This window comes from Simochromis diagramma, unplaced genomic scaffold (genome assembly GCF_900408965.1).
Source record: "Simochromis diagramma unplaced genomic scaffold, fSimDia1.1 OVJJ01000216.1, whole genome shotgun sequence".
Classification (NCBI taxonomy): Eukaryota; Metazoa; Chordata; class Actinopteri; order Cichliformes; family Cichlidae; genus Simochromis; species Simochromis diagramma.
Genome location: NW_024386883.1, coordinates 14,985,946 through 14,999,938, shown reverse-complemented (window position 1 = coordinate 14,999,938; position 13,993 = coordinate 14,985,946). Strand labels below are relative to the sequence as shown.

General features: G+C 40.8%; 1 protein-coding gene across 8 annotated transcripts in view; it reads left to right on the top strand.

The window, feature by feature from the left end:
- The window catches only part of gria4b (glutamate receptor, ionotropic, AMPA 4b), a 170,426-nt gene that overhangs the window by 91,542 nt on the left and 64,891 nt on the right, over nt 1-13,993 (top strand). For all 8 annotated transcript variants that reach the window (XR_005695917.1, XR_005695918.1, XR_005695916.1 and 5 more), the window contains one exon: nt 11,508-11,692. Coding sequence is in view for 5 of the 8 variants with exons in the window: in XM_040032447.1 (XP_039888381.1) it covers nt 11,508-11,692 (185 nt within the window). In the remaining 3 variants the exon portion in view is untranslated. The remainder of the gene's footprint in view (nt 1-11,507; nt 11,693-13,993) is intronic.

Genomic DNA, 13,993 nt, shown 5'->3' with positions numbered 1-13,993 from the left:
AAAAAATAAAGGGTAGAGCAAGACTTTTGCACAAGACAATATCTTTTCCAAAGAGCAATTTAATTCCAAGACCTGAGATATTTTTCACATTTATGTTACAAAATGGAGAAAACCCAGCATGCTACAATAAGTAGATAATCGTGAACTAATGCCTGAAAGAATCCAAAGCCACTTTCACAGCCTTCCTTTCATAGATAAACGTAAAGATGCGTGTCGGCTTTGTGAAGCTGCTCACACAGTTCAGCAGAGACACATTAGCGGAAACACGATCACACTTTGCAAGGTTAAAATTTGCATGCCCACTGAAGCAAAAAGCAGGTGGGACAGATGAACAGCATGGGTGGGGAAGCAGCAGTCCACAAAGTAGAAAATGACACTTTATTGTAAATGTCCTTGCTTTCTGTGCAAACAGTGTCCCCCCTGCAGTTATATATAAATAATGTGAACAAACAAAATCCAGCCTCTCTCACAAAGTCACCCCGTTTCTCCCTGAAATAAACCCCACTGATATTTAGCCTCAGCTAAGGAAAGCCACAGTTTTATTTTGTGTGTTGCGACTGTAAAATCATCCCAGATACATTCAAAAAAAAATTTCTTTCCTTATTTGCTTTTTGTTCTCATGTAATTGAAATATATAAAGACATTCAAGATTACCATATGAATTCAAAGTGTGGCCTTTGGTAACATTCATCATGTTCATGAAGTTGAATGAATGCAGGCCAATAAAAATGAAATGAAATAACTGTGAAAGTAGCAATAATGTGTGCACAGTGATTTGTGAAAAATGATTAAGTTAGACAAAAGAATGCAAAACCTCTGCCCTCAGCAAAATGACCAAATCTGAATTGACTCAAAGTGATTCAGTTTTAAATTTTGTCAAGCTGCAGCGCTGCTAAAGCTTTTCATATAATCTGTCTCTATTTTTTAAGTAACCCTGATAAAACAAAAAAATACACAGACATTTAAAATGATCAATCACATAACTTCTTTCATAGCAGTGAAAACAAGACCACAAAGACAGACTTGGGAATCGGAGAGAGACCTTTCAAAGCCCGAGGGAGAACACACAGGCTTTATAGAGGGATAATAAGGCACAGGTAAACTCAATCAAGGCAACAGGGGAGGGAAGAAACTAACAAAGAAAGACATACGAGGAGCCTTCAAGCTTTAACTAACCTTTAAAAGAAAAATAGAAGAAAACTGAAAGAAAGGAAAAGAACAACATAGACGACAGAAACACAGAAAGCGAAAGGTCCAGGAACATTTGGACAATCGCAAAACCTACCTATGTTACATCAGAAAGCAGCGATCATAATAACAATAATAACAAACACCAAGACACACCGAGGCATGGTAAAATCCACAACTGCACGTTTCATTCATCCCTGGTTTGTGTCAAACTACGATAAAGCGGCAAAAAACCAGACCAAGGGAGCATTTCTCTTCAGTTTAAACTGTCCTGTTTTAACCATCATAGACAATAAAAATGTCCTAACAGCTGGAGTAAAGGACTCTAATGCCCAGCTCGGTAATGAAACAAAGAAAAAAAACACAAACCATCGGCCTTTGAAAACACACATTGGAAACATCAATCAAAACGGCTTCCTAAGCAATGCATTCCAAATGTTTCAATTAATTATTGTGCACTCTTTCTTTGTATAGACTTTATGGGTTATGTAAACTGAATGAGAGGAGGTCAGATGTGTTTTCTGATTTAGTTGCACTACTCTGAGCTCTGTCCATGGTGCTGAAATCAGGCTTCAGCCAGCAATTTCATCGGTTTGCAGACACAAGCTGCTTTCCATCAGTGTGATGGCTTCAAAATGTGTTGAATGTGAAAGTTTTTTCACTTGTAACAAAGCACAAGTCTGAACGCACGCTGTCACATTAGTGGAGAGGGACATTGTTACACTCCTGCATCGTGTTCATGTTCGTTTGGTGACCTCAGCTCACCTAAAGACGAAACCAAAGCTTAAAGAAGACGCCAAACTTTTTTGACTCCTGTCTCCTGATCTTATATGGTGCAGACTTGGAGTTGTGTGAGTAAATCCTTTAGGAATATTAAGATAAATATAGCCTGTGTCTGAATGACAGAACATCATCACTTTGACACGTCGATGAAGTAAACTACGTAATATCAATTTGAGATGTTGCTGTCATTTAAAGAATACCTACTATGTTTTTATTGCTTCTACATGCTGTTATTCCCAGCTTCGTGGTTTTATTTTGGGACCACCACTAGAATAGTTTAGCATGATTCACAGTTTGCTTGGGTTTTTTTTTTTTTTCTTTAAATCTCTGTTTTCTTACACTTGGCCTTTTTGCTTCTTTTTTTTTTTTCAGACAGAGATTCAGACAGGCTTCTGTCTGAATCTCATCTTTAGGCTTTAAGACACTGTTTTTTTCTTTTCGGTGGCTACTCCCCCCCAAAAAAACCAAAAAATTACACAGATCAGTTGGTGACTACCTGGTAATCGTTGCTTGCTAGTGAAAAGTGAGTATGCCCTGAATGTGTTGTGAGTGGTTCTAGGAGGTTCCTGGCAGTCACTGTGAAATCAGTGATTAAAGAATTATCATGCAGATGTAGAAACTCGTCAATTATCCCAACTGGTTGCCATGGAAAGTGGTATAATCCAGAGGTTGCTTATGTGAAAGTGATCAAAAATAGTTACACAATGCTGTACCAAAAACCTCCTTGTAATTGCCATGGTCACCAGTAGTTTGCATGAAAGATGCCAACTTTTCTGCAAATCCTCGCCAACTACTTGCTAAGTGGTAGTGAAACTGTGAAACAGAAGCTTCTTACCTTCAGAGTAAATGTTGCACATTTTTAAACATGTTGGTTTCAGCAACTTTTACCCTGAAAGCAAACAGTCTCTGTTTCACTACCGCTCGCTAGTTACTTGGCGAGTGTTTGCAAACAATCACAAAAATCAATCACACCAAGGTTTCTGGTGCAACACCCTCTTTGTGACCACTTTTAGTCAGTGATAGCTAGCAAACGCTCGCCAACTTGTCAAGGAATACTCATTCTTCCTTAGCAACCAGGGGTTGCCAGGAAGTCACCAACCGGTCTCTAGATGCGTGTGACTGCAGTGTAAACTGAAGATTTGAGCAGCGAATGTGCCTGCGATGAGCAATATTTAGTGATATACAATCTCATTACTAACGTATATAATTTCAGGATTACTTGTACAGACACTGACTTCGTTACTTGAAATCTATTCTTTCATCAGCATATTTATTACAGAAAATATGGGAAAAATAATAGGTCCACTTTAAATGTCTAAATATCTGTTTATTGACAAATAAACAGCTTTTTTGCTTTAATTTAGGTGTTTTTCATTTCTTTACTTCAGCTTTCCTCGTGCCTTCATTTCCCTGACCACCTTCAGCTGATTATATAAAATCTGTTTTCCTGCCTTGTACAGCATGAAAGCAAATTTCTGCACAAGCACTTTTCACAGACCTAAAAAATCACGAGTCCTTATTTCTGCATTGGACTGCAAAGGCAGAAATGCAGAATCACCAGAAGCTCAGGAACCATCCCTCAGAGTATTTCTTTTTCTAAATTTCAGCCATATGTATTATAATACACACAATTAATCCAAGTCCCACTGTGAGTAAGCAATGCGTTCTGATGAAGCAGACTTGCATATTTCTAAACCTTAAATATGTCACAAGGTCTTACATCTTTGTTAGAGGGAATGAATGTGTGTGCAGATACGTCAGCACCGCTCAAGTCTTTACGTACGCATTAGTGTTCTCTCTGTATGCCTGTGTTTGCTCTTCAGAAGGCTTTTGGGTGCAGGCTGCAGCACTCTGGCCCGAGGATTTTTCTCACACACAGGAGCAGGCATTCATCCCATATTGACTATAATGTAGAATCAGCCCACGCATGGCTGAGCTGAGTCAATGAGCGCCAGTCTGATTCCCTGCATCAAAGCAACAGAGATACAAGGGGCTGGATACTGTAACAGTGTGTGTGTGATTATAGTGAATGCTGTCCCTGTGAGCTTTCCAGTGCACCATAAATACACACACACACCACAGACAAAGATGATAAGAAGGTTAATACAAAAAGAATGGAATAACATAGGAAAAGAAACCAGGAAATGGTTCAGGGAGAGTATAAAAGGAAGAGGGAATGAGAGGAGAATAAATAAGGGTATCGAGGACAGACATAAGAGGAAAGGAAACAAAAGGACGATAAAAAGGACAGGAGAAGAGAGGAAACGGTGATGGAGAAGAGGAAACAAGAGTAGGAGAGACTGGAGAGAAGGAAAGAAGAGATAAAGGGAGGAAACATGAGTACAAGAGCAGAGGAAAGGAGAAGGAACAAAAGGAAACAAGAAGTGACAAACAAAAACCGAGGAGAGGAAACTAGAGATTAGGAGACTAAATTAAAGGGAGCGACATACAGAGAGGAACGAAAAAGGTGAAAACTAAATAAAAGGAGACATATAAAGCAAAGGAAATGAAGCGAAAGGAGAGGAAACAAATGGAGATGGAAGACAAGCAGAGAGGAAAGGAAATAAGAGCAGAGGAGACGAGAGCGGAGAGAAGGAGAGGGAAGAGGTCACAAAAGGGAAGGGAGCGGGAAGGAAATGAGATGGGATGACAGGCAAGATGAGAGGTGAGAAAACGACAAAGGAGGAAACGAATCAGGAAAGGGAATAAAATCAGAGGAAACCAGAGACTAAGAAAGGAATTAATGTGATAAATGAGGTGAGACAGAAGGAGGAGGAGAAGCAAGGGCGTAGATTTGGCATGGACGCAAGGGACATGTCCCCACCAATATCCATATGAGTGCCTCATTAGTAATGTTTGTATAATCTGCTTAAAATGTTGCATAATTTTGCTGAGAGATCTTTTACTTTGTGGTAATCTTAGATGAGTAGTTTTATAGACAAAACCCACCAGGTCATTCAGTGTTCCCTTAGTGCTAATGTATATAAGAGAACCAAATCTACGCCCTTGAGGAGAAGGATAGTTCTCCAGCAGATGGACTGGTATCAGCAGTGTATACTGGCCACGAATAGCTCCGAGCCTCTTTGTGTACACTCTGAAGAGGAAGAAGAGGCAAAAGCAAAGCTCTGATTCAATGAGGGAGGAAGTGGAAGGATGGAGGCTCAGTACACATGCGCTGACACTCAGCGGAATGAAAGGAAGAGAGGAAGAAATCGCATGCTGTACATAAATCCAGATGTGCGCTCACTTTCCTCTCCACAGGCTGCAGCTGCTTCCATCTAGTGTCCGGCTCTGCTCCAATCAGCACAACAAACGTACGCATCAGCCAGCGGCTATGTCTTCGATGCTGATGCTGATTGCAGCTGTCTGCTGCTCCAACTACGACCCTGGGGCCACTCATTTATCAGCTGGTAATCAGCTGGCCCTTTGCACACTTTACTTGCCTCGGCTGCCACTGCTGCAGCTTCCTGTCCCAGCGCTGTATATAGCATGTGGCACAACAGGACACAATGGGATATCATGTTCTTGCACACTCAGCTGCCCTGCTAAATTGTATCTGGTGGGTTCGGGGTGGCTGTGTTTCCGGAGTCTGAGAGTTATGATGTAGTTTAAAGGTTTCAGAGCCACTAAAAGACAGATTACTGCTAGTTTTTAGAAAGTTTGAACCTGTTTTCTCTGAGATATTAGGCATTGAAGTATGCTTCTTTAACATGCTTGCTTTCTAAATACTGAGATGAGTGTCACCAAATCCAGTCTGATGTCATCTTCATTTTGAAACCTTCAACATAGCGAGTGTTCGCAAGGCTGGAGAACAGCTCAACTTGTTGGGGTTAGTTGACAAAAACATGGAGTTAGAACAAAGTCACAACCAATGTCCATAATGACATGAAAAGAGTTCATATTGTCAAAGCAGTCTTTATAATGTGTAGATTTAGAATCTGCTGACATCTAATGAACGTCTTCCCTTGATTTGCATATCCACTGATACTGGACCAGTATTCAATAATGGATTAGTCCAGTATAAATTACAGTGGTTAATGCCCTTAACAGCAAACATCTGATGCTTCACATCTAATCCAAGGTCTACAGAGCAGAAGACGTTGCTGGGATGACCAGCATGCATTCTAAAAAATAAACACATAGAGTTTCCAGGAATTCAAACTAAACTGAAATTAAGGATTGGGTAGATCAACTAAGGATTATCTAAAGTCAAAAGCAGTGCCTGTAGAGGCCTAGACCACAGGATGTGAGGTCAAAGTCTGTGTCTTCCTGCTCCAGCGTCACCTTCCAGGTAGCATCACCTGCATTTTGGCCACTAGATGGAGCACACTCAAGCTATCTTATCTTTGTTTCCAACATCGATATCCTTCCATGTATGAAACATGGAAAATAAATATCCACACATACCTATCTTTACATCCACCTGCTAGGGAAGGAAAATTAACTGAATTTTAAAAGAGTTTATCAACTGACATTCTGTCAGTTACAGTGAACTGAGCTCTAACGTTTCACTTTTGCATTATTCAGACTAATTGTACAAAAACATCTGCTCATAAAAGCAAACGTAGGTGCTCACCTGTATTAGGCTGTGACCAGAGACTGTGAAATAATCAGTCTAGACAGTTATTTCAGTCTTTCCAGACTCTGAATTTTGTACTTCAATATTAGCATCTTGGATACAGCCATGCTGTTTTCTTTAGAGCAAGAAGAGACCACATTTGGACGAGGAGGTGGAGTGTTCCACAAAAATCTACAGCTTTTATAATTATAAATGAACTGAACCACTGTCTGTGACTGTCAGTTATTAGCACGTACACTTAAAAAAATGTGTGAGTTGGAGAAAAACGTTGTCGAACAAAATATGAGAAGGTCTAAAGCTTGTTACCCTTATCCGTATTTCAGGATGGAATTGCAAAAATGATAACTCATTTAAAGGCTTTAGCAATGACTCCTGCAGCACTCTGTGAGTGCAAATTTGCAGGTACAAACTGCCTTTTTTCTAAACTGTGTATTTGCTGGGAAAACCTTGACATATCTAGCAGCGATAACTGTAATTGGAGACAGCAAACTGCAGGATTCGAAAGAAAAAATATGATGGTAATCCTGACGAAAAGGATTTCTCCTGATAGGAGCACACCACTGCGATGACAAACTATTGTTTCAGAACCCGACAAACACACTGACAGGAACACATTGGCGGAGAGCTTAGCTCAAACAGCTTCGGTCAATAGCTGTGTAGTAGCTGCAGCTACCACAGGGAATGATTTTGGCCTCCTCTGTGGCTTCCCGCCCTCCGCACTCTGTCCTTTCTATTATGTGTATTTGTCAGCTGCTCTCTGTCTGCAGGTAGGCACGTTTACCACAAAGGAAATGTTAAGGAAACTTCCTCAGAATATTGACACTAAAAATACAGTTAGTTATTCCACCTCAAGGGTAGTTCAAAGTATGTAAGTCAGTCAAGAACTACTGTCTATACTACTTATATGGACAAAATTATTGGGCCACACCTTTTCAGGTGTATTGCCACAGTTGTATAAACTCCAGCACCTGCCCTCTACGTTTTAAAGAGCTCACTGAATTCAAGTGTGGTGCTGCAACAGGACGACACCACAGCAACGAATCGATTCACATCATGAAACTTCTTCCCTCCCAGATATTCCACGATCGACACTTTGATGGGCTGAGCCAGGAATCGAACCACGTTCTGAGTTTCCTGGTTCCAATTTTGTCCTGTTAAAATTGAGAACAAAGTCACTCCAGTGTGGGGTCGGACTCACCAGCAGCCAAATTGTCATGAACCAGTTCTTCCCGTAGGAATTACTGGGGACATACTGACACGATGTGTCTGTGTGTGTGTGACTGTGTGTTGCCTCAACCAGCAGTCCCTCCTGGCACAGGCAACCCTCTAATGGGGAGCAAGGGGCTGGGGAGGGGATGGAGAAGGTGGAGAGGGAGCTGGGTTGCCAGAGCACAGGTTAATCCACTAATTGGGAGCAAAGGGAGACGGGTTGCCAGATTGTGATGGCCACCAGGAGGGTCCGTTTAAGGGGGACATCTGTTCCTGCTGGAGAACAGCCGCCCTCACAGCTCCCTAGTTTCCTCTCTGACACTCATCTTCTCCATACACAAACGTGACAACGATGGTCTCCTCCTCCAGAGTCTCGTGTTGCATCCAACTCAGAGAGACTGACGGGACCAAAAGCCAGGATCTGGCTGGAAAAGGATAAAAGCTTCACAAGAGTTTCTTTTCCATGGGAAAGCGGTTGTCTTGCCAGCGACGTCGAGCCAGCAAAAAGCCGGTTTGTGTTTCAAACCAGCAATTATGGACAATATGTTTTATCGCATCATGTGCTTCAACATACCATATTGTGGATTGGAAGAAATCCACTTCAGTTTATTCAGAAAACATACTCAGGACTATAATTAAAACACGTTCAGGGAGCACTGACTGTTACTGTAGCAATACAGAGTTATTAAACTCTGCAAGAAAAAGGTTGTAAACCCCAATGGAATTATGTCTGAAATGAAATAATAGAGGTGCTCTCCTGTTGCTCTGTCATCCTGCGGATGCGCTCCAACTCCACCTTCTTGTACTGTGGCTGGTGACGGCTGTGCAACCTCGTGTGACGTGCTGCAGGAGAAGGACTACTGTCACCCGTCATGAATAGGCGGGTTTTGTTAATGTCATCCTCTCCGTGGTGGAAGTGAAATGATACTAAGGACCACCACAACAGCAACGTGGCCAGTTGCCAGTGAGCAAGCCATCAGGGAAAACATGAGACGGGGAATGGTGGGGTTAGCTGATGAGCAGCAGGTGCACTTTCAAAATCTGAATGATTGGATTGTTGACTTGTAAAAGCACTAAAGATAGAACAGGGGTGTCAAACATGTGCTTCGTGGGACAAAGCCTCATAGCCACCCCTGTGATGCTGTAAAACTACTCACTGCACTTCTGTTCATTTTGTGAAGATGCCAGCTTTACACGAGAGGGAAACTTCAAAGCATCATAAAGACATAAAAATAAAAAAAAGCCTGAAATGAGAAGTTCATATATTTCTGAAACTGCACTTTGCGCAGATCATTTACTAATCAGATGGGTGGTGGTTCGATCCCCTGCTGATTCAGTCCGCATGCTAAAGTATCCTTGGGCAAGACGGTGAACCCAGACTTGCTCCCGATAGATTTATCGCAGAGTGAATGTTTGATAGAAATCACTTACTGTAGAATGGGTGAAGGAGGCTTGCAGTATAAAACGCTCTGTGTGCTCAGGCGGAATAAAAAATTGCTAAATAAGAATCAGAACCACTTAGTTTTTCTTAATATATCTCAGCCTGGCCATTTGTTCTGTAAATAAATCATTCATTAAATGTGAAAAGTAGTTTACAAAGAAATAGCTTCTATTTTCTGGCTATTTTTTAGGATAAGGATTCAGAATAAGATTTGTTCCTGCATATAAAAACAATTTTGGCATCCAAGGAAAAAGAGATTTTGGCTTCTGCCAAATCACCTGGACTGTGATTTGTTTGATTTAAACATGTTTAAAATACATTTTTGTTTGTCAAATGGCCAAAAAAAAGCAAAAAACCAATAGTAGGAAAATGAACTGACTTCTGTTAAGTAAAGTATACTACATGTATATGCAAAACTGCTATACTTTTGTGTATAGCAAAAAGCCCATTGGGTAAGGCGTGTCTTTAGTTTGTCTTATAGTTTCAGCGGCATGGTGGTGTGATGGTTAACACCATCGCCTCGGGCCTTTCTGTGAGTGTTCTCTGTGCCTGCATGGCTTCTGCTGGTTCTCCAGCTTCCTGCCAGAGTCCAAAGACACACTTTAGGTTAATTTGTAACTGTGTGAGTGAGAATGGTTGTCTGTCTCTCTGTGTTAACCCTGCAATAAAGTTTACTTTTTCAAACTTTCAAAAAAAAAGAAAAAGATACTGAGCGATGTTTTTTAAATACATGTTTCGCAGTAATTTTAGATCAAATTGAGATCAAACTGGACTATATGTGGTTGTGGTCCCTTACCCAAACTGTGTTTGTCTGTCTTCGACTAATAAAAAATTTAATCTGAGCCACCAGACAAACATGGGCACCCATTAATATGCCCGGGCCGAACAAACACTGCATTTCACTAAGCAAATATGAATACTTGTCGTGTCTTTATTGAACACGCTGAGCAATCAATCACAGTACAGGCTGAAAACGGTGAGCTAAGCAACTTGTCAAATCTGTTTCAGCAGCAGCAGCAACAACACGAGACATTTTCCTGTGCAAACGCTCGGATGTTCACAGCTGTGAGGAGGAATCTTGGAAAAGTTCTCCTGCAGAGCTGTTTCAGTTCAGTGTTTTGAGGATGTCTTGACTGAACACCTCAGCATCTCAGCTAGCCTCAGGGTCAGGATGTTGACATGTTTGTTTTAAACAAATGAATTTTCTTCACCATCCTGTGGCTTTTCCCATGCCGTTTATCCAGCTGGTCTTTTTGTCTTTAGAGTCTTTCGTGCTTTTACACATGAGCACATGTGTTATATGCGATTTCTGGACAAACTTTCCTGTTAGGTGTGGATTCTTTCTCGTGTCTTTCAAAATTACATGTTGTGCCCTCGGTATGATCTCTGCAGGATACTCACGCTTAAAGAAAGAAGAGGCAGCTTTGAATTTCTTCCACTTGTAGACAGTTTGTCTCATTGTGGATTTGACACAATGCTCTTGCAGCCTCACGCAAGTGTAAGCAAGTGTTTTCTTGCTTAGTCAACCAACTGTAGTAGCTCCCGAGCAGATAAGGAAAGTGTTTTTGACCGAGTTCCTTTGTCACTAAGTTTTGTGCTTTTAAAACCAACAGGCAATAAAAAATAACATAGACCCGGAAAAGGCAGAGGAGAGCTCTGGCTTTTCAAATGCAGGTTCTTAAATATTTAAAATCTAGTTTTACAAACGCTTCATGGGGAAGAAAATGCATTCAACACATTGTGAGGCCTCTAGGAGACACACAGTGTGTTTGGGTGATAAATACTGAATGACAACATAATGTGTCTGATTGTGAGGAAAATCCACGGCAGCTTTAAGCCTTTTATCCAAATTCACACAAACACATAAATGTTATCTGGCCTGTGGCTGAACTTTATAAACACAAAACTTTATTGATATCGCTCAGCTTGTGTTTGAGATAAACAGGACAAAATGCATCTCCGCTCCCATCCAGAAAAAAATGTCTCTTTCTTTCTCTCTGCACTATGTAATGATTTCAACCAGAGTTGAGTTATTCTGGTTACAAAAAAACCACATGAAAGATAGAATTGGTACGATGACCATGTATGATAAGGATGATTTTTAGTGGGTAATCTTTAACAGACAAAAACTACACACTAACTAATTACTCACCGAATTTATTTGAAAAACTGCATGTTGGCTGCTTGTTTTAACAGTGTCTTTAACAAAACTAGAGTAATGGGTTTGTGAAATTCATGAACAGAGTTTACCTGAACGTCTTCCTTCCATGCTTGATCATTTTTGTCCTGTGTGTCTGACTACATCAGGGTACGCCATCCTGCAGGCCATCATGGAGAAAGCAGGACAAAACAACTGGCAAGTCAGCGCCATCTGCGTGGAAAACTTCAACGATGCCAACTACCGGAGACTGCTGGAGGACCTGGACCGGCGACAGGAGAAGAAGTTTGTCATCGACGTGGAAGCTGAGAGACTGCAGAACATGATGGAACAGGTGATGTAAGCTTTTGGCATCAGCATTTGGTTGTTCTTTGTTTTAGCAGACCACAATTTATCGGTCATCTTTGTCCTTTTTACCTGTGGAGAATCAGCAAATGTTGAAGTTGAATCAATGAAACCTCATGCATGGTTTGTGCACAGCTATTTCCAGCAGTGTACGAACATCAAGCAATGTTTTACTTCTTTTTGGTATCAGATCCTTTACAAATTAATTGAAATGTCTCTCAAGATAAAGGGTTTTAGCAGGACTGTGTTAGTGTAGCTCAATAATAGCATCTTTATTAACGTGTGCACAGCTTGGGGTCTGATGGTATTCACAGATGCAGCTCTCCTCTGGAATAACTCTGCGCTCCACCTGAGTCTCAGTCCTCAGGACCTCAGCCACAGTTCAGCTTAGCTGCCACACTTTTTTCAGAGAGAAACCCACACATCAACCTCTGTTTACTCTGTATTATTTTTATTCATAGATTACTTGCTCCTTCATCACAGCTTCTCATTTTTGAGCCACTAATTTGTGCTGCTCGTTGGTGGATTTTCCAGTTATTACTGAAATTAACTGGCTGCGTATTTGTATTTAAATCATGCTCACGTGCCCGCTTAACAAATCTAACCCTTAATCTGCAGATTAAATGAAACATATGGGGGGGTTTCTAAACAGGGAAATTTATAATTGCTTCAATATGTCATCTTCTAAACATGGATTGCACTGAAGTTATGTGTTTTTGTAGTCATTTCCTCTAATAGTACTTTAAGAAATAATAAAAATTAGTTGACCTATTATGCTTTTCCTCATTTTCCATTATATACATCCAGTTACAACCGGGTATGTTCATCCTAAACACAGCAACAACTGCAAATAATAAGGCCATTTTATGTTCAAGTAATCGCTGTAAAACAAAAGCTCGGGCTTCTGACTGCTATAAACATTGTTCCACACTGTTGGTCATCTCAGGGATATACATCTATCTAAGCACAGAAGCTCCACCCACATGATGTCCAAATTTTCTATATGCAAGGTGCAGCCAATCAGAAGAAAGGTGATTGCCTCTAACAGGGGGAGGAGCTAAAACGGCTCATTTCAGATAAATGCAGATTATTTTTGAACCTTCAATTATGCAGAACTGCTCCAGAGGCCAAAAATGAAGTTGTGGAGCTGGATGTTTTCCCAAGATGTCCTTTTTAAGTGATAATACCTGGGTCTGATTGTGGTTTTTACAGGATCCTGTTATGAATCATTGCAAATATCGGCACATTCAACGTCCTGACAAAATAAAGTCCAATGAGGCAAGAAATGCAAACAGTCAGACTCACAGACAGATTGTCAACAAACCCCCAGGTTAGCCAGACTTATTTGGAAGAGAAATGAAGGCAAATGGTAAAATTCTAACCCAGGCTGTCTGTTTTAAAACATCAATCACAGTTTCCCATGGATGTAAAGCAAGAACTGGGTCCTAGCCTCCAAAACACATTCATGAATTATATGAAAGTTTTCCCTCGGGGCATATAAGGGAAAAAAAATGTTTTCTCTCTTTCTCATCTGATTCTGTGTTTTGCAGCCTGCTGCAAATTCCCATTAGCGTCTCTGCCTGAGCTCACCAGCCCGTCTCACAGACTTCACACTGATGAAAGATGGCACTTGGCTGTTGCCTTGCTAGGCCTTGTTTAAGTTTTAGCAATATTACATTGGCGCGGTTTAAAAATGAACAATGCAGTTAGTTATACTTGATCTTGTTTGCAGCTTTGATGAGTCCCGACATGTTTTAGAGATATCGCTCTCTCTCTCATATGCCGCTGCACGGAGTTTGTGTTGCACTACCTAAGGCTGAACACGTCTGATACAATCAAAACAAGCATTCATATCTGTTTTTTGCAGGTATTTTGCAGGTTCCTTTAAGTTTTGGTGGTCTTAGGCTCTTTGGTTTGCAGACAGGCATAGAAACTATATTGGTTTAAGTGTATGTTTCATTTAGAGCATTTTTTCCAATGTACTGCCAGACCACTGAAAAAAAAACTGTATTTTTACCTATACCATTAATCCATCTACAACTTCTGTTCATCTGGACATTTCGTCACTCATCCAGTTGGCTTCTTCAGTCTCAGCTGTCTGCAGGTTTCCCCAATCTTATAAACAGTACATTTGCATAATGACTGAAATCAGCCCACTGAAGGAACAATGGGGTGTCAGGTCAGTTCCTTGATCATTAATATGCAAATTCTCATGACCACTGATCAACAACCACTGATCAAAGCCCACTGATCAATGGCCATGAGTACCATTCACAGAGTTGGGGAATGG